Source organism: Eleutherodactylus coqui, chromosome 1 (genome assembly GCF_035609145.1).
Source record: "Eleutherodactylus coqui strain aEleCoq1 chromosome 1, aEleCoq1.hap1, whole genome shotgun sequence".
Lineage (NCBI taxonomy): Eukaryota > Metazoa > Chordata > Amphibia > Anura > Eleutherodactylidae > Eleutherodactylus > Eleutherodactylus coqui.
Genome location: NC_089837.1, coordinates 89,485,489 through 89,510,382, shown reverse-complemented (window position 1 = coordinate 89,510,382; position 24,894 = coordinate 89,485,489). Strand labels below are relative to the sequence as shown.

Here is a 24,894-nt window from a genome sequence, read left to right as displayed (position 1 = left end):
AGCCTATCCAATGTGTCACCTCATGCAGTACGGGCTTTAGCTAGCATATAGCACCGTTGTATAACGGCAGAAAAAGAGTAAGCGCCTTAGGAAAATCAGGATACAAATTGGATTGGAAAGGGTTAATAGCTATTTAAGCCTAATGAGGTCCAGATTTCAGGGTGTTCAGCGTCATGCTCTTCACCTTGAGCATTTTTACACCCTCCCCAATAGATTTCTATGGGACTTCGCTGCGCAAAACGCAGGAAAATATAGCAGGTTCTACTTGTTTCCACATGGATGTGCAGATTATGTGTGTGCAAATACCTGCATAAACACAGTTGTGTGAAAAAGTAGATATTTTTCTATAGAGCAGCCTACACGAAACCACCTGAAAAATCCCATACTTGGAGCAAAAAAAAAACACTTTACAGCCCCCAGTGTATGTAGTTTGTTTCATAACTCCATACTGAAATACAGCTAACATCTGGATGTGATTTTTTTTTTCTTTTGCAGCAAAAGCACAAGCTTCCAGTATGTCACACCAGCTTAATAATGCATAGTGTAGACTGGGTGTAATGAAAGCTGGAATGTGAGTTATTACCATCTATGAGTTGTTGGAGTGCTGCTTGACATTTAGAATCGGCAATAAGGCTACTGAGATCGGAGATCTCTCATATGTCCAAATTATTATCATCCGAAAAAGACCAAGAGACTGTATGCGGAGTCACCACTGTCCTTTTCATGAGGAACGAGCACATGGTAAACTTTATTAATAGTGCAAGGTAAGACAAAGAAGTATGTAGTGGTCCAATCACAGGAGGCAACACCATAAGTTAAACCTTAATTCAGTGGAAAAGTAACAAATCATTACAAAATTTAGTACTGACAAATGAATACATAATGTGACATGTGTATACATTAGCTACTGTTTATAAGAGGATGGAATGTGGATACAATGACTCAATATGGTCTCCAGGAAACCCTCAAGGCCCCACTACAAGGACACGCAAATTTCAGACTAGACTGTTTTTTTTACCCCCGAATAATAACAGTAATAGAGGTCATCTTTATACTTTTACAGAGTTTTCCATTTGTGCTAGTTTTCCTAAACTTCCATCATCCATTATATTTCTTTAGGGCACTTTTTTGCCTCCTCAGTAGCATAACAAAATGCACTGTGCTTTGTAACAAAACTAACACACAATTACATTATAAGGTCATTTGGTATAACAAAAATTAATCTACTGGTGACTAGTTACATTTTTTAAAATTGCTCCATAGGTGGAGGGACAGTATTGCTTATAGAGATGCTCCACCAGTGTGTTACTTCCAACCACCATGGATTTCCTCTCTTTATTCATGTAGTTCCAAAGATGAACAGCATATGAGTTTTTAAACATTGGCAACGTTTTCCAAACCTTAAAGTAGATTTTCCAAGATGAATACCCAATGGGATAGAATCGTTCAGGATGAAGGTAGGAGACATTTGCACACTTGAGGTCACCAACACTTTTAAACTGGGGAAGACCACAATACTTCTTTACGACACGTGTGAAAACGCCTGGTCCTTGGTGTCCCCATACTGTTCCTTTATAGTTTTGTACAAAGTTTTCCATAAACTCCCATGATAACTTATGGTATGCAGAGAGACCAAAAACACTATTGCTAGTACTTTTGGTATTTTCAGCAGCTAGAAAGTTGTCTTCAGGAATGGGTCGAAATGAAATCACGTCAGTATCCATATAAATGCCTCCGTACTTCCAGATCAGGGCAAGTCTGCAGGCGTTTGATTTAACGTGAGTCCAGTAAATTTCTCTTCCGGGGTTTATCTAGGATTTATTAAAATAAGAGGAAAACATTCTGGGTAAATAGTGTCAAGCAACATTGACATACTGTAAGTGCATTTAATGACTTCAACTAAAGGGGTTGTCCCATATAGACCACCAATGTCCTCATGTCCTATTGGGCATATGGACATCACATAGGCATATAGGGGGTCTCACATTTGAAGCCCCCACCATCCTAGTCTGTTTTTTTTTCTTCAATTGGTTTCTAAAGAATAAGAGGGCTTTTCAATGTAAAGGCTTTCTGCACACAAGCATACGCGTATATTCACTCGGGAGAGCATGACGTGATTACGCTGTGAATGGAGCACTGTCACGTGGTTTTGCGGCCCTTGCATTTAACTGTACTTTATTTACACTTTTGGACCCGTTCACATGTGTCCCGTGCCATTTTTGAACCGACTGAGCAGCCTAAATAGTCCCCAGTGTCATCAAATAACACCTCGCAATCGCGCAGATACGTATGCGATGGCATTCGGACAGTGCGCACATTTGCGCACCTCTATGGACTCTTATGGTGCTTTGGGTGCACACAAGAATACAGTGCTTCTTGTATTTTTCCCTGAAGGAAAAGCGCACAAAAAAATGTTGCATCTAAGAGAACCCATTGAAAGCATGAATTATCGTCAGCGGTTTGCACAAGCGATTTTGCTTGCGCAAAAATGAGCACGAAAATCGATCGTGTGAAGAAGTTGAAAGGTGTTCTTAAGGGCTCCTTCAAAATCACTTGCACGAATCGCAAAGAGCAGTACCCATTTCAATGGGCTCCCTCACATTCAGCGTTTTTGTGCTATAGTTTTGCGTGCTCAAAAATATTTATGACATGCTATGTTTGTGTGCATTTGCGCACCCAAGACACCATAGGAGTCTATGGAGGTGCACAAATGTGCACCCCATCCGTACGAAATCATGTACTGAACAGAGTGATTTCACGGTGTTGATTGATAATACCGGGAAATAATTAGACTTTCCAATCTGTTCAATCACGGCCCGGGTGTGTCCTTGTTGTAAACAGGCTCGGTAGTGTAGAAAAGTACAGTAGAATGCACAGATACGCGAGCGAAAGCACGTGATAGGGCTCCTTTCACAGAGCAATCATGTCACGCTCTTGCGAATTTGCGATTTTCGGCATTGTGATTTTAACATTAACAAGTCCCATAGACACCAGGGAAAGAGAATGCTGCAAATTTCGCAGTGAAAAAAGAACAATAGTGGGTGGGCACTAGAGATGAGCGAACACCAAAATGTTCGGGTGTTCGTTATTCGGAACGAACTTCCCGCGATGTTCGAGGGTTCGTTTCGAACAACGAACCCCATTGAAGTCAATGGGCGACCAGAGCATTTTTGTATTTCGCCGATGCTCGCTAAGGTTTTCATGTGTGAAAATCTGGGCAATTCAAGAAAGTGATGGGAATGACACAGAAACGGATAGGGCAGGCGAGGGGCTACATGTTGGGCTGCATCTCAAGTTCACAGGTCCCACTATTAAGCCACAATACCGGCAAGAGTGGGCCCCCCCCCCTCCCAACAACTTTTACTTCTGAAAAGCCCTCATTAGCATGGCATACCTTTGCTAAGCACCACACTACCTCCAACAAAGCACAATCACTGCCTGCATGACACTCCACTGCCACTTCTCCTGGGTTACATGCTGACCAACCGCCCCCCCCTCCCCCCCACAGCGCACACCAAAGTGTCCCTGCGCAGCCTTCAGCTGCCCTCATGCCACGCCACACTCATGTCTATTTAGAAGTGTGTCTGCCATGAGGAGGAACCGCAGGCACACACTGCAGAGGGTTGGCATGGCTAGGCAGCGGCCCTCTTTAAAAGGGGCGGGGCGATAGCCCACAATGCTGTACAGAAGCAATGAGAAATAGAATCCTGTGCCACCGCCATCAGGAGCTGCACACGTAGGCATAGCAATGGGGAACCTATGTGCCACACACTATTCATTCTGTCAAGGTGTCTGCATGCCCCAGTTAGACCGGGCTTTTTAATTCATAGACACAGGCAGGTACAACTCCCTATTGTGAAGTCCCTGTCGACCCACAGCATGGGTGGGTGCCAGGAAGCCACCGGCGGTACATAGAAATATCCCATTGCATTGCCCAACACAGCTGAGGTAGTAATGTCGTGCGTAATACAGGTGGGCTTCGGCCCACACTGCATGCCCCAGTCTGACCGGGGTTCTTTACAAGTGGACACATGTAGGTTACACTCCGTGTGCACCTACAGCATGGGTGGCTCCCTGGAACCCACCGGCGGTACATAAAAATATCCCATTGCATTGCCCAACACAGCTGAGGTAACGTCAGCTGTAATGCAGGTGGGCTAAAAATTAATTTGATTACACTGTAGGCGAGGGCCCACAAAAATTGCTGTATCAACAGTACTAATGTACATCCCAAAAATTGGCCATGGCCAGCCAAGAGGGCAGGTGAAACCCATTAATCGCTTTGGTTAATGTGGCTTAAGTGGTAACTAGGCCTGAAGGCAGCCCAGTGTAACGAAAAATTGGTTCAAGTTAAAGTTCCAACGCTTTTAAGCGCTTTGAAACTTATAAAAATTGTTCAGAAAAATTATTTGAGTGAGCCTTGTGGCCCTAAGAAAAATTGCCCGTTCAGCGTGATTACGTGAGGTTTCAGGAGGAGGAGCAGGAGGAGGAGGAGGAGGAATATTAGACACAGATTAATGAAGCAGAAATGTCCCCGTTTTGGATGGTGAGAGAGAACGTAGCTTCCATCCGCGGGTGCAGCCTACGTATTGCTTACGTATTGCTGCTGTCCGCTGGTGGAGAACAGAAGTCTGGCGAAATCCAGCCTTTGTTCATCTTGATGAGTGTTAGCCTGTCGGCACTGTCGGTTGACAAGCGGCTACGCTTATCTGTGATGATTCCCCCAGCCGCACTAAACACCCTCTCCGACAAGACGCTAGCCGCAGGACAAGCAAGCACCTCCAGGGCATACAGCGCTAGTTCAGGCCACGTGTCCAGCTTCGACACCCAGTAGTTGTAGGGGGCAGAGGCGTCACCAAGGATGGTCGTGCGATCCGCTACGTACTCCCTCACCATCCTTTTACAGTGCTCCCGCCGACTCAGCCGTGACTGGGGAGCGGTGACACAGTCTTGGTGGGGAGCCATAAAGCTGGCCAGGCCCTTAAAGACTGTTGCACTGCCTGGGATGTACATGCTGCTCGATCTACGCACATCCCCTGCTACCTTGCCCTCGGTACTGCGCCTTCTGCCACTAGCGCTGTCGGCTGGGAATTTTATCATCAGCTTGTCCGCAAGGGTCCTGTGGTATAGCAACACTCTCGAACCCCTTTCCTCTTCGGGAATCAGAGTGGGCAGGTTATCCTTATACCGTGGATCGAGCAGTGTGTACACCCAGTAATCCGTCGTGGCCAGAATGCGTGCAACGCGAGGGTCACGAGAAAGGCATCCTAACATGAAGTCAGCCATGTGTGCCAGGGTACCTGTACACAACACATGGCTGTCTTCACTAGGAAGATCACTTTCAGGATCCTCCTCCTCCTCCTCCTCAGGCCATACACGCTGAAAGGATGACAGGCAATCAGCCGATGTACCGTCAGCAGCGGCCCAAGCTGTCTCTTCCCCCTCCTCCTCATCCTCCTCATGCTCCTCCTCCTCCTCCTGTACGCGCTGAGAAATAGACAGGAGGGTGCCCTGACTATCTAGCGGCATACTGTCTTCCCCCCGCCCCCGTTTCCGAGCGCAAAGCAGCTGCCTTTATGGTTTGCAGGGAATTTCTCAAGATGCATAGCAGAGGAATGGTGACGCTAATGATTGTAGCATCGCCGCTCACCACCTGGGTAGACTCCTCAAAATTACCAAGGACATGGCAGATGTCTGCCAACCAGGCCCACTCTTCTGAAAGGAATTGAGGAGGCTGACTCCCACTGCGCCGCCCATGTTGGAGTTGGTATTCGACTATAGCTCTACGTTGTTCATAGAGCCTGGCCAACATGTGGAGCGTAGAGTTCCACCGTGTGGGCACGTCGCACAGCAGTCGGTGCACTGGCAGCTTAAAGTGATGTTGCAGGGTGCGCAGGGTGGCAGCGTCCGTGTGGGACTTGCGAAAATGTGCGCAGAGCCGGCGCGCCTTTACGAGCAGGTCTGACAAGCGTGGGTAGCTTTTCAGAAAGCGCTGAACCACCAAATTAAAGACGTGGGCCAGGCATGGCACGTGCGTGAGGCTGCCGAGCTGCAGAGCCGCCACCAGGTTACGGCCGTTGTCACACACGACCATGCCCGGTTGGAGGCTCAGCGGCGCAAGCCAGCGGTCGGTCTGCTGTGTCAGACCCTGCAGCAGTTCGTGGGCCGTGTGCCTCTTATCGCCTAAGCTGAGTAGTTTCAGCTCGGCCTGCTGACGCTTGCCCACCGCTGTGCTGCCACACCGCGCGACACCGACTGCTGGCGACATGCTGCTGCTAACACATCTTGATTGCGAGACAGAGGAGGAGGAGGAGGAGGAGGGTGCTTTAGTGGAGGAAGCATACACCTCCGCAGATACCACCACCGAGCTGGGGCCCGCAATTCTGGGGGTGGGTAGGACATGAGTGGTCCCAGGCTCTGACTCTGTCCCAGCCTCCACTAAATTCACCCAATGTGCCGTCAGGGAGATGTAGTGGCCCTGCCCGCCTGTGCTTGTCCACGTGTCCGTAGTTAAGTGGACCGTGGCAGTAACCGCGTTGGTGAGGGCGCGTACAATGTTGCGGGAGACGTGGTCGTGCAGGGCTGGGACGGCACATCGGGAAAAGTAGTGGCGACTGGGAACTGAGTAGCGCGGGGCCGCCGCCTCCATGATACTTTTGAAGGACTCCGTTTCCACAACCCTATACGGCAGCATCTCAAGGCTGATGAATTTTGCTATGCGGACGGTTAACGTTTGAGCGTGCGGGTGCGTGGCGGCGTACTTGCGCTTGCGCTCCAACAGTTGCGCAAGCGACGGCTGGACGGTGCGCTGAACTACACTGCTGGATGGGGCCGAGGACAGCGGAGGTGAGGGTGTGGGTGCAGGCCAGGAGACGTTAGTGCCTGTGTCCTGAGAGGGGGGTTGCATCTCAGTGGCAGGTTGGGGCACAGGGGGAGAGGCAGGGGTGCAAACCGGAGGCGCTGAACGGCCTTCGTCCCACCTTGCGGGGTGCTTGGCCATCATATGTCTGCGCATGGTGGTGGTGGTGAGGCTGTTGGTGTTGGCTCCCCGGCTGAGCTTTGCGCGACAAAGGTTGCACACCACTGTTCGTCGGTCGTCAGGCGTCTCTGTGAAAAACTGCCAGACCTTAGAGCACCTCGGCCTCTGCAGGGTGGCATGGCGCGAGGGGGCGCTTTGGGAAACACTTGGTGGATTATTCGGTCTGGCCCTGCCTCTACCCCTGGCCACCGCACTGCCTCTTGCAACCTGCCCTGCTGATGCCCTTGACTCCCCCTCTGAAGACCTGTCCTCCTGAGTAAGCGTTGCACACCAGGTGGGGTCAGTCACCTCATCGTCCTGCTGCTCTTCCTCCGAATCCTCTGTGCGCTGCTCCCTCGGACTTACTGCCCTTACTACTACCTCACTGCAAGACAACTGTGTCTGATCGTCATCGTCCTCCTCACCCACAGAAAGTTGTTGAGACAGTTGGCGGAAGTCCCCAGCCTCTTCCCCCGGACCCCGGGAACTTTCGAATGGTTGGGCATCAGTGACGATAAACTCCTCTGGTGGGAGAGGAACCGCTGCTGCCCAATCTAAGCAGGGGCCCGAGAACAGTTCCTGGGAGTGTTCCCGCTCCTGAGCAGGTGTCATTGTAGTGGAGTGAGGAGGCTGGGAGGAAGGAGGAGCAGCAGACAGAGGATTCGGATTTGCAGCAGTGGACGGCGCAGAACTGCGGGTAGACGATAGGTTGCTCGAAGCACTTTCTGCCATCCAGGACAGGACCTGCTCACACTGCTCATTTTCTAATAACCGTCTCCCGCGTGGACCCATTAATTGGGCGATGAATGTGGGGACACCAGAAACGTGCCTCTCTCCTAATCGCGCAGCAGTCGGCTGCGACACACCTGGATCAGGAGCTCGGCCTGTGCCCACACCCTGACTTGGCCCTCCGCGTCCTCGGCCGCGTCCACGTCCTCTAGGCCTACCCCTACCCCTCAGCATGCTGTATTACCAGTGATTTGATTTCATAGGCAGCTAATAAATTGGCGCAAGACTGCAGGCCAAATATAATTTTTTCCCTTTTTTGAAAACGAAAGGCCCCACTGCCTCTAGTGAATGTATAATCTAAGTTTAATAACTGTGCTGTTTTCCTGCTAATGTGTCACAGAACGTGAGGGTAGCAGAGTTATTAACTGTGGCAGAGCAGGTATTTTTTTTCCCAATTAAGGAAAGCAAATGGCGAAGCCAGGAGTAAAACGTAGCTGGGTGCGTCTGATTTTTACAGGTTGCACACGCAGCCGACACGTGTCCACCGCCCTTAGGACGGACAGAGGCAGGACAAATAGAATTATTTTCACTTGTTTTACAAGCAAAAGGCAGCACTGCGTATATTCAATGAATAATAACTGTGTTGTGGCCCTGCCTATACAATTCTTTCCCTGCAGTATCAATGGAGGGTGCAATGCTCTGCAGAGGCGATTTTGAGAAGCAAAAAAAAAATGCAGCACAGCTAACAGCAGCCTGGACAGTACTGCACACGGTTAAATATGGCCCTAGAAAGGACCGTTGAGGTTCTTGAAGGCTACACTCACTCCTAACACTCTCCCTGCCTATGCAGCACTTCTGTCCCTAATGCCAGGTGCAACGCTCTGCAGAGCCGATTTTGAGAAAAAAAAAATTGCCACTGCTAACAGCAGCCAACACACAGCTATCAGTGGCCCTAATAAGGACCTTTGGGGGGGTCTTGAAGCCTACACTAACTACCAATTCTTTCCCTACAGCAGCTCCGGTACAAACAGCACTGTCCCTCATCTAACTCACACGGCATCTGAGGCGAACCGCGGGAGGGGCCGACTTTTATGTTCGGGTGACACCTGATCTTCCCAGCCACTCACAGCAGGGGGGTGGTATAGGGCTTGAATGTCACAGGGGGAAGTTGTAATGCCTTCCCTGTCTTTCAATTGGCCAGAAAAGCGCGCTAACGTCTCAGGGAAGGAAGTGAAAGTAACCAGAACACCGCATGGTGTTCGTTACGAATAACGAACATCCCGAACACCCTAATATTCGCACGAATATCAAGCTCGGAAGAACACGTTCGCTCATCTCTAGTAGGCACCCTTATAGAGGAAAAAAATAGCTCAGCAGTCTTCTTGCAGGTTTCCTGTTTCTACTGTTGATTTGAAATTATTGCTTGTGTCCGGCTTGCTGTAAGTTTGTACAGCTGAAAATATTAAATTCAATAAAGTAGATATAGCCAGTTCAACGGGCAAAAAAATCTTATTCCTTTATTTGAAGTTTTCACATTAAAACTCGAGACAAACTATTTAGATTTTTTTGCACATTGAACTGGCTTTATCTACTTTATTGTAAATATTTCCAGTATATATCTGCTAAACAATTTTACAATAACTGTGAAGTAGACGTGTTCTGTTATCAGTGTCTGAATATTAGGGACATTGATTTGGCTTGGGCTAGACCTGGAATGGATGGCAGCTGACCCCTGGTGGTTAGACGTACTGGTACAAAGCAGTGTGTAACAGACCAACCTATGAGAAATGTCAAATGGGAAATCTTGTCCTTTGCTAGTCAGGGAGATGGGGCACCCCTGCCTACAAGCGGGGTAAATGCCCCTACAAGGACGGCCCCGCAGTCTTCCTCTCGGGCCTGACTGTGATATAGAGACTGGTAGGCTGTCAGACATTTTGTGTGTGTCAGGCCTTAGGCCTATCTCAGATTCCATTTTATATCAGGCCTAACTATAGTGTCATCCATTTTGTGTGTAGTTCCTCACGCCTGCTTGTTTATATTCACATTTAGAAGGCCATTGCCTCACCTTTTCCTGGACAAGAGCTATGATGTGAGTAAATAACACCCTTTCTTTCTTCTCCCACCTTTATCTGTTGGTGTAAAATTAGCATAGTAAACTACATTATGTGACCATGTACTTGTTAATGAAGTCTTAAGAAAATCATTCAATTAGAAGCTGGCTTCACGCAGACACTCCAAAGCTGAAATTCAGATTAGGGAAAAATCTTTTAGCCCCCTAAAGGCCCTATTACATACAAAGACGATCGCTCACGGGACTCAAATGCTGCTGTCAGAATTTACAGCAGCATTTAAAGGGTTAATAGCCCCTATTGCAGCTATTGTGGGTGTCTCTTCATACATACCCGACACTGCAGGATGTAAATGTATGTCCTGGAGTGGGAAGGGGTTAATCCTTACCTAAGAAGGAATACCTCACCAGGTTCCACTTATGGACACCTGACAATCTCTACTGATACATTTCTTTTTTAACAAGGACTCAAATGACATACACATTTACCCTCACATCATTAAACACCAAAGGCGTAAATTCTCCACCAAAGAGGAGCAGAGTTATATGGCTCTTAAGGAAGCTGAAAATATCAATTGTGTCTCTACAAGAGATGCAGTACCAAAGTTCCCTAAAAGGCCCTTTGATAAATGCTACTTTAACAACCACCCAACCTGTGCAGCCAAAGCAGTAGCTATTGTGTTACACCCATCAGTCCCATTTGTTCCAGATAGCAAACTATCCGATACAGAAGGAGGAATGCTCTTTCTTAAAGGCAACATCCACTCAGAAATCTTTACATTGGTAAACTTATATACACCGAACAAATATCTGCATTCTTTCAGATGCTCTAAATAAACTCTCACTCTTGGCGGAAGGCAGAATAAAAATCTTCTCTGACCTTAACTTCATTTTAAACCCCATCTTAGATTACTCTTCAGGGAGGTCCCAGATCTCCTTACTGGCATGGAAAAAACTACAAAAAATGCTCTACGATCTGCAGGTCATAGATACATGGAGAACTCTCAACCCATCAACAAGAGACTATTCCTTCTATTTACCTGTACATGTCACACACCAAAGAATAGACTATATTCACATCTCCTCCTTCTTGATCCCCCAAATCAGGAGCTCCAACATAGGGAGTATAACTGTAGTGGCCCAGCAGCTCCTACAGAACATTGACATACACACTTGTCCTGTTTCACCTGTCTATATGCCGTCCATGGGCATAGAAGGTGCCATCTGTAGGAGAGATCCTGTTTCTCCCCACCTCTTCTTAGCCTGATGTCAGCTACAGCTCTATTGGCTGAAAGTCAGGTTTAATTTCACTGGTGCAGAGTTCCAAGAGAAACAAACACACTAGTCCCTCCGCAAGAGTGGGAGGAGTCCAGAAAGTGCTGAAGATGGAACAGGGAGATAAAAGGAGGAGTCAGTGAGCAGTTAGGCAGACTCAGCGAGATGTCAGAGAGTAGAGGCTGCAGCCAGCTGTGCCAGAAGGGAGGAGGTACACGTGCAGAGACAAGTCAGAAAGGTTGAGCGTGGTGAAAGCCCGTTCCCTTATCATCATGCTGCAGAGGGAGTCAGAGCCTTTCCGAGGTCGCCCTTCTTCAAACAGTGAGTTTTAGCAATCCGGTGAATTCAAAGCCAGGATTAGTCACTCAGTCACTTGCTACTCTAATTCAGCTACACTTCACTAAACTCAAATTAGCTCTTCAGATAGACTATCTAGGGGAAAATTGTCTGTCAAGTTCAGTCCAGAGTAAAGTAAAGTGAGAGCATTGAAATCAGGTCCTAATCAAGACAAGTACTGCTGTGATTCCCATTGTGTCCCTATTGTCTGCGTAGTGCTATATACCAGTGTACCACTGCTAAGAACTTTGTGGAAATTTCTAAATTCTGTTATTCTTTCAAAACATAAAATCAGTAAATCTGCGAACTCCCAGATTTCTAAAAATATTGCTGGACTCGACTCAATTATTTCATCATCGTCTCATCTGTTGGAGTCCAGTTGGAGTGCTGGCGTCACCATGACAAGCATACGCCTTCCTGCCACCCTGAATAGGGTACGTTCTATGGCCATTGCATAACAGTTTCAGATCATGCACCCGTCATGGTCACACTCAATTTGAACACCTTACCACACAGAAATTGGAGCTGGAGATTGCTTGCCCTCCCTTCTCTGAATCCAAATGAAGTGTCTGGCCTGACCTCACTAGTTTCCCTAGAAGAATTGACCTTAGTCCTAAACAGCTTCCCATTGCATAAAAGTCCAGGCCCAGACGGTTTTCCATTAGAATACTATTAAAAATTTTAGGAAATAATATTACCACTAGAGATGAGCGAGCACCAAAATACTCGGGTGCTCATTGCTCGAGTCGAGCTTTCCGCAATGCTCGAGGGTTCATTTTGAGTAACGAACCCCATTGAAGTCAATGGGCGACTCGAGCATTTTTGTATATCACCGATGCTCGCTAAGGTTTTCATTTGTGCTAATCTGCAAAACCTACGAAAGTGATGGAAACGACACAGAAACGGATAGGGCAGGCGAGGGGCAACATGCAGGGCTGCATCTCAGGTTCCCAGGTCCCACTATTAAGCCACAATTGCGGCAAGAGTGCCCCCCCCCCCAACAATTTTTACTTTGGACTAACCCTTATTAGCAAGGCACACCTTAGCTAAGCACCACACTACCTCCAACCAAGCACAATCACTGCCTGCGGGACACACCACTGCCCCTTCTCCTGGGTTACCTGCTGCCCAACCCCCCCACCCCCCCGCACGACCCTGCGTCCGCAGCGCACACAAAAGTGCCCCTGCGCAGCCTTCAGCTGCCTTCATGCCACACGCTGGCCTCATAGCCACACTACCCTCATGTAAATTTATAAGTGCGTCTGCCATGAGGAGGAATCAAAGGCACACACTGCAGAGGGTTGGCAGGGCCAGGCATCGACCCTCTTTGAAAGTGTGGGTGATAGCCCACAATGCTGTTGAGAATTGATAATAGATTAACGTTCCATCTTCATTCCAATCCTTTGCCACCTCCGTCAGGAGCTGCAAACGTGGGCATAAAGGGGAGTCTGCTGCCAGCCAAGCACTTCTACACATCTCCACAATGCAGCAATACTTGGTGTGGGAAGTATGTGAGCGGGCCCTGGGTCAGCCTCTGTCCCAGCAAACACCCTGAGTGGCCCAAGGTGCTGCGAGTGACATAGCAATGGGGACTCCATGTGTCCACACACTACTCATTCTGTTTGGGTGTCGGATACCTCATCGACAACGCAAGGGGTAAACCATCTGCACTCTACACCCTACCCAAATCTGTCAGTGTTTTGGGGACAGACAGGTACAACTCCGCTATGGCAAGTCTGTATGCACATGCAGCATGGGTGGCTAGCAGGTACACACAGACGGTACAGAAAGAAATCCCATTGCAGTGCCCCGGATAGCTGAGGTTACGTGAGAGGGAATACATGTTGGCTGCAGCCCACACGCCATGCCCTAGTCAGTCTGGTTTTTTTTGGGGGGGGGCCAGATAGGTAGAACACCGCAATGGGAAGACTTAGTATACACAGACCCCTGTAATATTTCTGTAGCAACAGTATAGACAGACCCCAGTAACGTTTCATTAGCAGAAGTATAGGCAGACCCCTGTAACATTTACGTGTCAGAAATATAGGCAGACCCCAGTAACATTTTAGTAGCAGAAGTATACGCTGACCCCCTAGTAACATTTGTGTAGCAGCAGTATATGCAGACCCCTGTAACATTTCAGTAGCAGCAGTATAGGCAAACTCCTCAGGTGGGAGAGGAACCATTTTTCCCCAATCAAGCAGGGGCCCAAAAACAGTTCCTGGGAGTCTGTCTGCTCATCAGAATGTGTCATTTTCATGGAGTGAGGAGGCTGGGAGGAAGGAGGAGCAGCAGCCAGAGGATTCAGAGTTGCAGCAGTGGACAGCGTAGAAGACTGGGTGGTCGATAGATTGCTTGATGCATTTTCTGCCATCCACGACAGGTCCTGCTCACACTGCTCTGTTTACAATAAAGGTCTACCACGTGGACCCATAAATTGTGATATGAAGCTGGGGGCCCCAGAAACTTGACTCTCTCCTAATCCCTCATCAGTCCGCTGCGATTCACCTGGACCAGGAACTCGGGCTGTGCCCACACCCTCACTTGGACCTCCGCGTCCTCGCCCCCCGTCCACGTCCTCTAGGCCTACCCCTACCCCTCAGCATGGTGTATTAACAATAGAGCAGACACAGAGCGGTCTGAATAATTATGCAATTAGTGGCGTGCAGTTGGAGGCTGACAGCGGTTATGTTACGCACACTGCAGTCCGCAAAAAATTATACACTAGGCTGCAAAAAGGCCTAGCTGGCTAATAGTGAGCCACTACAACAGTAATGCACACGCTCACAGGTAGCCCTAAGGAGGAGTGTTTTTTCAGTTTAAAAAAAAAACAAAAAACAGCCGCCTAGATAGCGTGTATATGTCTTTCCCTCTATCAGCGGCTGTGGGCGTACGCTGTGCGTGAAGTTGACGGGACGCACAGAGCAGTGTAAAAAATTAGGCAATTATTGGCCTGCACTTGGAGGATGACAGCGGTTATGTAACGCACAATGTGGGCCGAAAAAATTATACACTAGGCTGCAGAAAGGCCTAGCTGGCTAATAGTGAGCCACTACAACAGTAATGCACACGCTCACAGGTAGCCCTAAGGAGGAGTGCTTTTTCAGTTTTTTTTTTTAAAAAACAGCAGCCTAGATAGCGTGTATATGTCTTTCCCTCTGTCAGCGGCTGTGGGCGTACGCTGTGCGTGAAGTTGACGGGACGCAGAGAGCGGTGTTAAAAATTAGGCAATTATTGGCCTGCACTTGGAGGGTCACAGTGGTTATGTAACGCACACTGTAGGCCGAAAAAATTATACGCTGGGCTGCAGAAAGGCCTAGCTGGCTAATAGTGAGCCACTACAACAGTAATGCACACGCTCACAGGTAGCCCTAAGAAGGAGCTTTTTTGGGGTACTTGTTGACAGGATTCTACACTACCACTGTCCCTGCCTGACCAGTACAAAAAGTGCTAAACTGTTCCCAGCTGCCACAACAGTAATGCACACGGTCAGAGGTAGCCCTAAGAAGGACCGTTGGGGTACTTGTTGACGGGATTCTACACTACCACTATCCCTGCCTGACCAGTACTGCCCCTATACTCTGTATAATTGGCTGCAGACTGACAGCGCAATAGTCTGCATAGCCCAAGATGAAAACAAAAAAATTGTGCAAAACTGCTCCCAGCAGCCACAACAGTAATGCACACGGTCAGATGTGGCCCTAAGAAGGACCGTTGGGGTTCTTGAAGACACTAACACTCTCCCTATAGCAGCAGCAGCACTCTCCCTAATCTCTGCCAGCGTGTATCTGAGGCGAGCCGCGAGTGGGACCACTTTAAATACTCGGTGGTCACTTGATCTTGCCAGCCACTCACTGCAGGGGGGTGGGATAGGGCTGGAACGTCACAGGAGGAAGTTGTAATGCTTTCCCTGCATGTCTATTGGCAAGAAAATGGCGCAAAACATGCAGGGAAGGAAATGGAATTGTCTTGAGTACCGCGTGGTGCTCGTCTCGAGTAACGAGCCTCTCGAGTACCCTAATACTCAAGCGAGCATCAAGTTTGGACGAGTACGTTCGCTCATCTCTAATTATCACATTTCAATGCCTTGCTGGAAGGCGCACAGCGGCCCAAACAAACACATGAAGCCTTTATTACACTTATGCTTAAAGAAGGGAAAGATTCCCTCTTCTGCGGTAGTTACAAACCGAACTCCCTCTTAAATCTACATATAAAGTTATGGGCAAAACTCCTTTCCTGATGGATCAATAAAGCCATCCCAAGTCTGATTAATGAAAAGCAATCTGGATTTGTTACTGGTAGAGAGGGAAAAGATAACTCAGAACGCCTTCTACGTGTAATGAGATACACTCAAAACAAAAAGATCTTCTTAATCCCACTAGAAATCGACGCAGAAAAGGTGTTTGATAGAGTGGATTGGACTTTTATGTGTGCAGTCCTAAACAAATTCAACTTCCCTACGACTTTGACTCAAGCTATTTTTTTCATTGTACTCTAACCCTCATGCCAAAATTAAAGTCAATAACACAATTTCACCTCCCTTTCCCACTACTAATGGCACACACCAAGGATGCCCATTATCCCCTACCCTCTTCATCCTCTCATTGGAAATTATCCTACAACTAATGTGGCAGGACAAGGACATCCAGGGTCGTAAGTTAAATCATTACTCGCTTAAAACAATAGCTTTAGCAGACAATATCCTTTTTGTCTTAACCAACCCGGAACAAAGCCTCCTGAAACTCAATAGCATCCTACAACTTTATGGTTGTCTCTCAAACTTTAAAGTAAATGTCTCTAATTCAACTGTGCTCAACATAACCCTCCCTCCAGATACTGCAAAAAAGCTACAGACGACCTCTCAATGTCCCTCTCAATATCCACATTGAATACTTGGCGATACAGATCACAAAAAATCTAGATAACCTATATGACAAAAATTTTGTTCCTCTCCTAAAAGAAATAACTTTGCTTCTACAAACATATGACCTACCAGTGCTCTCCTAGTTCAGGCGCCAAAAATTATTTCTACATATAACATATATCGTCCCAAAAATTTTGTACAAGCTACAAATGCTCCCGATACATCTCCCAAATTCCTTTTTCAATTGCATCAAATCAATCTTTAGATTTATTTGGAAACACAAAAGACCCTGGATAGCTCACTGCCTTTTAGATCAATTTACCAGATATGTCTCTATATTACAAGTCAATCCAATTAACCCCTTGAGTGGCGGGTTTTCTTACCACCCTGTCGTGCCCACCAGGGCAGGTTTTTTAAATGGGCCAATCATTTAATTTCAACTAATTTTCCAGTCGTGTTCCAAGAGCCATAACTTTTTCATTTTTCCATTGACACGGCCATATGAGGGATTGTTTTTTACGGGACAACTTGTACTTTTTGATGGCATCATTTTCAGGTATATATAATGTATTGCATAACTTTTGTAAAAAAAATTTCTAGGGAGATTGGGGAAAATAAAATAAATTCTGCCATTTGTTTTTTGGATTTCATTTTTATGGCGTTCAGCGTGCAGAATAAATAATAATAACATTATTCTCTGAGTCAGCACGATTCCGGCGATACCAAGTTTATACAATTTTTTTATGTTTTGCTATTTTTGTACACTTAAGGGTGCGTTCACATAAGCGTGTTTTTGTGCGTACATACGATGCACAAAAACACGTTTCTATTTGCAACAATGCATTCCCTATAGTGTGTGCACATGTCCGTGTTTTACAGGTGCGTGCCTGCAAAGATAGGACATGCGTGCACCATAGGGAATGCACGCATTGTTTTCAATGGAGCTGCGACAGCTGCCAGCGGCTCCATTGAAAACCATGGTCTGATGGCTCCCTGCATTCTTTTTCAGGGAAGGGCTTTACATATAAGCTCTTTCCTGAAAAAGAAAAATTTTAGTGTAAAAAAAAAAATGCAGGCATTCTATTCAATGGAGCCGCTGCTGCTGGCGGCTCCATTGAAGACAATGGTCTGCTGGCACACCTGAATTGTTTTTCAGGGAAGAGCTTTACATATAAGCTCTTCCCTGAAAAAGAAAAATTTTAGTGTTAAAAAAAAAAAAACTTACCTGTCCGCCACTGCTGTGTCCCCCGTGGGGATGAAGAACACATCTGCCGCATGCGGCAGATGTTTCTTTCATCCCCACTAGTTTAATTGCATTGAAATTTTTACATTTTTTTTGTTTTGCACTAAAATGTTTCTTTTTCAGGAAAGGGCTTATATGTAAACCCCTTACCTGAAAAAGAATGCAGGGGTGCTGGCAGAGCATTGTTTTCAATTGAGCCGCCGGCCGCAGCCGCGGCTCCATTGACAACAAGCACGCAGCTGTGTTCACGTGTGTTTTTACTCGAATGGAATTGCATATACAATGGGCCACATTTAAGGTGGAAGAAAAATCTGAAATGCTCATCTTTGTCAGAGTTTTTACCATGGCAAAAATGTGATATTTTGAAAGGGTTTGTAGACTTTTATATCCACTGATATATATATATATATATATATATATATATATATATATATATATATATATATATATATATATATATAGTAGCAGGGTGAGAGGTAAAGTGAGGGATGGACGATATATATCACAGAGGTTATTAGCATCTGTGATGAAGATCTGTTCCGTTCCTCACTCCACTACGGAGTTCCAGATGAACAGGACAAATGCTGATTATAAAATGGGTGCAGCTGACAGGTTGGAGAGAGGTGTTCTGTGTGAACAGAGAGTGCTGAGCTGGAGACACTGCAGCACGCTGAAGGGAAGGTTTGCTTTACTTTGCAAATTTACAAAGACTTTTGTGTTACTATTGCTGGACTGCTTATTCAAAAGGACTTTCCTTACATCCTTTGTTGTTTGGAAACTTCCAGTACTTTGTGTTTTGTTCTGCCAGCGTAAATAAAAGACAAGACGTTCAGCAATTGGTCGTGGCCTGGTGTGTTTCCCGCTGCACTGCTATTATATATATATATAGCAGTTGCCATCCCGGGACAGGTTGTCTACTAGCACATAATGTATTAAATAGTCTACATGTGTAGTAATGTAGTAATCTACATGTGTCTACCGTACCTTCTCATACCAGGGCAGAAATGGTGTGCCTGCAAATATTTTCTCCAATCGCAGAGGAAATAAGTAGATATTCTGGTAGGATGACAGGGATGGGAAACGTTCGCGGGCTTTCTTCTCATCATCCTCAGTGATTATGTCATGTAGTCCTTTCATGAAGAAGACCACTGGTCTGTCCGGATACATTCGAGCTGCTGATTCGATTGAGCACAACACCAACGAGGGTTCGTCCATTCTCTCTGTGGTCTCCACAAATATTATACTGTTTCCTTGCCGAAGAACATCTCTTGGGATTATATTGGAGGATCTGAATATTTGGTTAGTACTTTTTGCTGTGGCTGACAAATTACCTTTACACATGAAGAAGCCCACTATGTTAGTGCGGTTTTGGTTTAAAATAGTTCTGATAAAGGTGCCTATCAATGCCAGTAACAGCAGAAACGAGAAACTCTTTAGTCGTTTCAACAAAACTGCCATGTCCAACGACTAAGCTGTGAAAGAAAAAAGTGAATACATTAGCATAAATAGGATTAAAACCATGTAAAAACGGCCCTGAACTTCCAGTCTGTGCAGAATTTAATGTATTTATTACAAAATAGACTGTCTAAGGCCTCATACACACAGCAGAGCCATGTGCTCGGAGCTTGTATTCTGGTAGGGAGACGGTCACCACCTATGAGAACCATAAACTAAGCGATGGTTCTCATAGGGCTGGTTCCCATCAATCCAGATGTTATTTTATTCCAACTTTCTATGCATGCAAACTTTAAGGAGTGACAGTGTGGGAACAGGTAGGCAGGAAGGTATTAAAAAAAATAAATAAATAACAGAAAGAGAAAAATATGAGGTAGATCTCAATAAAAGTTGGTACCTATGGGGTTTAGACAAAAACATACTACCAAATGTTGCCACCAGGAAAATATGAGGAGCGGATGAAGTGTTAAAATGACTTTGTCACACTTAATGGCTAAGAACCATCCATTATGGTTTGGGACAGATGTACATTTACTGTATGATATCTCAGTGATTTATCATGTTGTAAATACCTTTCCTTATACAGTAGTTCAATGTCTACTCCTTGTACATGTTCCTATAGATATGTTACAAAGTGTCCTCCTTGTATATGTTCCTATAGATATGGCACAATCTGTGCTCTCCTTGTACATGTTCCTATAGATATGGTACAATCTGTGTTCTCCTTGTACATGTTCCTATAGATATGGTACAATGTGCTCACCTTGTACATGTTCCCATAGATATGGTACATTGCGCTCTCATGATTCATGTTCCTATAGATATGTTACAATGTGCTCACCTTGTACATGTTCCTATAGATATGGTACATTGCGCTCTCATGATACATGTTCCTATAGATATGTTACAATGTGCTCATCTTGTACATGTTCCTATAGATATGATACAACTAGTTGATATAGCCAGCTTCGCCCGAGTTAATTTGGTACAAGTGTTTTACCTGTTCACATTGAAAATGTTATGAAGTGCTGGTTACTTCAGAGGAACCAAAGAATAAAATATGTATATACATAGCGGAGCATTAGTTTCTCCTCAGACTGCATGTACCGATGTCTCTCTGCACATAGTGCCACCCATTCCACTCTCCTCACTTTTTACCCTTACAGGTAACACCCCCTTTTATTTAAATTTACCCCCAGACTGGCGGTTGCAGTCCCTTCTTAGCCTTAAAGGCAAGCTGCATCCCTGCAGTCAATGGCTGCTTCCTTATGTACTTTATAGCTTTTCAGTATATGCACACATAGGTCAGTTAGATTCTCCTTAGTAAATACACATAGAGGTCATTTAGATTCTCTTGAGTATATATACATGGAGGTGAAGTAGATTCTCTTGAGTATATACACATAAAGGTGAGGTTGATTCTCCTCAGTACATACACATTGAGGTGAAGTAGATTCTCATCAGTATACAAATAATTTCCCTAAGCTTAATGGTTTCTGATTAGAGATGAGCGAGCACCAAAATGCTCGGGTGCTCGTTGCTGGAGTCGAACTTTCCGCGATGCTCGAGAGTTCGTTTCGAGTAACGAACCCCATTGAAGTCAATGGGCGACTCGAGCATTTTTGTATATGACCCATGCTCCGCTAAGGTTTTCACTTGTGAAAATATGGAAAACCCAAGAAAGTGATGGAAACGACACAGAAACGGATAGGGCAGGCGAGGGGCAACATGCTGGGCTGCATCTCAGGCTCCCAGGTCCCACTGTTAAGCCACAATAGCGGCAAGAGTAAGCCCCCCCCCCCCCAACAATTTTTACTTTGGACAAAACCTCATTAGCAAGGCACACCTTAGCTAAGCACCACACTACCACCAACCAAGCACAAGCACTGCCTGCGGGACACACTGCTGCCTCTTCTCCTGGGTTACATGCTGCCCAGCCCCCCCCCCCCCCCGCACGATCCTGCGTTCGCAGCGCACACAAAAGTGTCCCTGCGCAGCCTTCAGCTGCCCTCATGCCACACACTCACTTCATAGCCACACCACCCTCATGTCTATTTAAAGTGCGTCTGCGATGAGGAGGAACCGGAGGCACACACTGCAGAGGGTTGGCAGGGCCAGGTAGCGATCCTCTTTAAAAGGGGCGGGGCGATAGCCCACAATGCAGTTGAGAATCGATGATAAATTGACGTTCGATCTTCATTCCAATAAAGTGCCAACCTCCGTCAGGAGCAGCAAACGTGGGCATGAGTTACAGCTATGGGGAATCCATGTGCCCACACAGTATTCATTCTGTCTAGGTGTCAGATAGCTCAATCAACACCGCAAGGGGAAAGCCATCTGCACGCTCTCCCCTACCCAAGTCAGTCAGTGTCTTTGTGCCAGACAGGTCAAACACTGCGATGGAAAGTCTGTGTGCACCAACAGCATAGGTGGGTCCAACGCAACCCAAGACATGAACAATAAAGAAATCAGAGTGACCAAGCATGGCAGACTTACACTGCGCCGACGACATAGGCATCGGGCCACAGCTTCAGCAATTGTAGGCAGGAAGCGGACTTCGATGCTAGTACACCTGTGAAGGTCTCAGTAAATCCGTTATGTTTTCTTTCACCGCTCCAAAGACTGCATTAGCCAGAAAAAAGTTCCACAGGCCCAACCTGGCGCCATTGCAGTTCCCCCAGGACATAGGCCTCGGCCAACAGCTTCAGCAATCATAGGCAGGAAGCAGACTTCGATGCTAGTACACCTGTGAAGGTCTCATTAATGCAGTTATGCTCCTCTCCTGTGGCCCAAACGAGTTTCTCAGATAACTGTGGTAACATGAGAGAAAATACATGATACGCAATGCTGAACCCCTGACCCCAAGCAGGAGGAGAAGTGTGGCCTCACAAGGCCAAGAAACCATGACCAGGACCCGCTGTAGCCTGTGCTGAAAGGATGTGAGCGGGCCCTTGGCCAGGCTCGGTCTCAGCAAACACCTTGTGTGGCCCAAGGTGCTGCAAGTGACATAGCAATGGGGAATCTATGTGTCCACACACTACCTATTCTGTTTGGGTGTCGGATACCTCATCGACAACGCAAGGGGTAAACCATCTGTACTCTGCACCCTACCCGAGTCTGTGAGTCTTTTGAGGACAGACAGGTAAAACACCTCTATGGGAAGTCTGTGTGCACCCACAGCATGGGTGGGTCCCAGGAACCCAGAGAAGGTACATAAAGAAATCCCATTGCAGTGCCCCGGATAGCTGTGGTAACGTGAGAGAAAATACAGGTTGGCTTCGGCCCACACTCCATGCCGTAGTCAGTCAGTGCTTTTTTTGGGGCCAGATAGGTAGAACACCGCGATGGGAAAACTTAGTGCACCCATAGTATGCACAGATCCCTGTAATATTCCTGTAGCAAAGGTATAAGCTGACCCCAGTAACAGTTATGCTGCAGAAGTCTAGGGAGACCCCAGTAACATTTCAGTAGTAACAGTATAGACAGAACCCAGTAACATTTCTGCAGTAACAGTATAGACAGACCCCAGTAACATTTGTGTAGCAGCAGTATAGGCAGACCCCTGTAACATTTGTATAGCAACAGTATAGGCAGCCCCAGTAACATTTCTGCAGCTGAAGTATAGGCAGACCCCTGTAACATTTCTGCAGCTGAAGTATAGACAGACCCCTGTAACATTAATGCAGTTACTCTCCTCTCCTTGGCCCAAACAATTTTTTTCAGATAACTGTGGTAACACGAGAGAAAATACATGATGTGCATTGCTGATCACCTGACCCCAAGCAGGAGGAGGAGGTGGCCTTACAAGGCCAAGAAACCATGACCAGGACCTTCTGTAGCCTGTGTTGAAGGGATGTGAGCGGGCCCTTGGCCAGGCTCGGTCCCAGCAAATACCTTGTGAGACCCAAGGTGCTGTGACTGACATAGCAATGGGCAGTTCATGTACCCACACAGTATTCATTCTGTCTAGGTGTTGGATAGCTCTAGCGACACCGCAAGGGGAAAGGCATCTGTACTATGCACCCTACCCAAGTCAGTCAGTCACTTTGCGCAGGACAGGGAAATCACCGCTATGGGAAGTCTGTGTGCACCCACAGCATAGGTGTGTCGAAGGAACCCAAAGACAGCATTAAATATGAAGGAATCAGACTACCCAAACATTGCAGACTTAAAGTGCGCCGAGCCATGGGCCTCTGCCTACACCCTTAGCAATCGCCGGCATAGAGCGGACTCCGATGCTAGTACAGCAGTGAACATCTCATTAATGTAGTTACGCTCCTCTCCTTTGGCCCAAATGAGTTTCTCAGATACGTGTGGTAACACGAGAGAAAATTCATGATGCGCATTGCTGATCTCCTGACCCCAAGCAGGAGGAGGAGGTGGCCTTACAAGGCCAAGAAACCATGACCAGGACCTGCTGTAGCCTGTGTTGAAAGGATGTGAGCGGGCCCTTGGCCAGGCTCGGTCCCAGCAAATACCTTGTGAGACCCAAGGTGCCGCGACTGACATAGCAATGGGAAGTCCATGTGCCCACACAGTATTCATTCTGTCTAGGTGTCAGATAGCTCTATCGACACTGCAAGGGGAAAGCCATCTGCACTATGCACCCTACCCAAGTCAGTCAGTGACTTTGTGCCGGACAGGTAAATCACCGCTATGGGAAGTCTTTGTGCAACCACAGCGTAGGCGAGCCGAAGGAACCCAAAGACAGTAATAAACATGAAGAAATGATAGTGCCCAAACATGCCAGACTTTCACTGTGCCGAGTACATATGCCTCTGCACACACCCTCAGCAATCATGGGCATAGAGCAGACTCCGATGCTAGTACAGCTGTGAAGGTCTCACCAATGCAGTAACGCTCCTCTTCTTTGGCCCAAACCAGTGTCTCAGATAACTGTGGTAACATGGGAGAAAATACATGATGCCCAGTGCTGATCCCCTGACCCCAAGCAGGAGGAGGAGGTGGCATCACAAGCCCAAGACACCATGACCAGGACCCGCTATAGTCTGTGTGGGAAGCACACTAGCGGGCCCAGGGTCAGGCTCTGTTCCAGCCTCCACCTTTGTGACCCAAGGTGCCCTGAGTTACATAGCAACGAGAAATCCATGTGTCGCAACATAAATAGCTCAACACTGGAAGGGGCAGTCTTTGAGTTCCTTGGCCTAGCCTATGCTGTAAGTGCACAAAGATGGTATTACACAGGAAGAAATCGGAGTGCCCAACCATGGGAGAATTTCGCCCCGCCAAGCAACTTGGCCTCGGCCAGCAATTCTGGCCTTGTCAGTCACTGTATTATTTGTGCCACATAGGTAAAACACTGCGATGGGAAGACTTAGTGCATAGTATAGACAGACCGCTGTAACATTCCTGTAGCAAAGATATAAACAGACGCCAGGAGCATTTCTGTAGCAGCAGTATAGGCAGACCCCTGTAACATTTTTGTAGCTGCAGTATAGGCAGACCCCAGTACCATTTCTGTAGTGGAAGTATAGGCAGACCCTAGTAACATTTCTCTAGCAGCAGTATACGCAGACCCCTGTGACATTTCTGTATCAGCAGTATCAGCAGACCCCTGTAACATTTATGTAGCAGAAGCATATGTAGACCCCAGTACCATTTTTGTAGCAGCAGTATAGGCTGTGAGGAAGGAGGAGCAGCAGCCAGAGGATTCAGAGTTTCAGCAGTGGACTGTGTGGAAGGCTGGGTGCCCGATACATTGCTGGATGCATTTTCTGCCATCCACGACAGGGCCTGCTCACACTGCTCTGTTTGCAATAAAGGTCTACCACGTGGACCCATAAATTGTGATATGAAGCTGGGGACCCCAGAAACTTGATTCTCTACTAATCCCGCAGCAGCCGGCTCGGATACACCTGGACCAGTAACTCAGCCTGTGCCCACAC

The 24,894-nt window shown here is 46.9% G+C and overlaps 1 protein-coding gene across 3 annotated transcripts in view; it reads right to left on the bottom strand.

The window, feature by feature from the left end:
- Positions 1–699: 699 nt before the first annotated feature.
- The window catches only part of LOC136622252 (alpha-1,4-N-acetylglucosaminyltransferase-like), a 41,562-nt gene continuing 17,367 nt past the window's right edge, over positions 700–24,894 (bottom strand). For 2 of the 3 annotated variants that reach the window (XM_066598082.1, XM_066598083.1), the window contains exons 2-3: positions 18,518–19,005; positions 700–1,811 (exon numbers count right to left, since the gene is read on the bottom strand). In XM_066598082.1, coding sequence (XP_066454179.1) covers positions 1,224–1,811; positions 18,518–18,991 — 1,062 coding nt within the window. In that variant the 5' untranslated portion in view covers positions 18,992–19,005 and the 3' untranslated portion in view covers positions 700–1,223. Of the gene's footprint in view, positions 1,812–9,812; positions 9,877–18,517; positions 19,006–24,894 lie in introns of all 3 variants that reach the window. The other variant, XM_066598084.1, reaches the window with a different exon arrangement.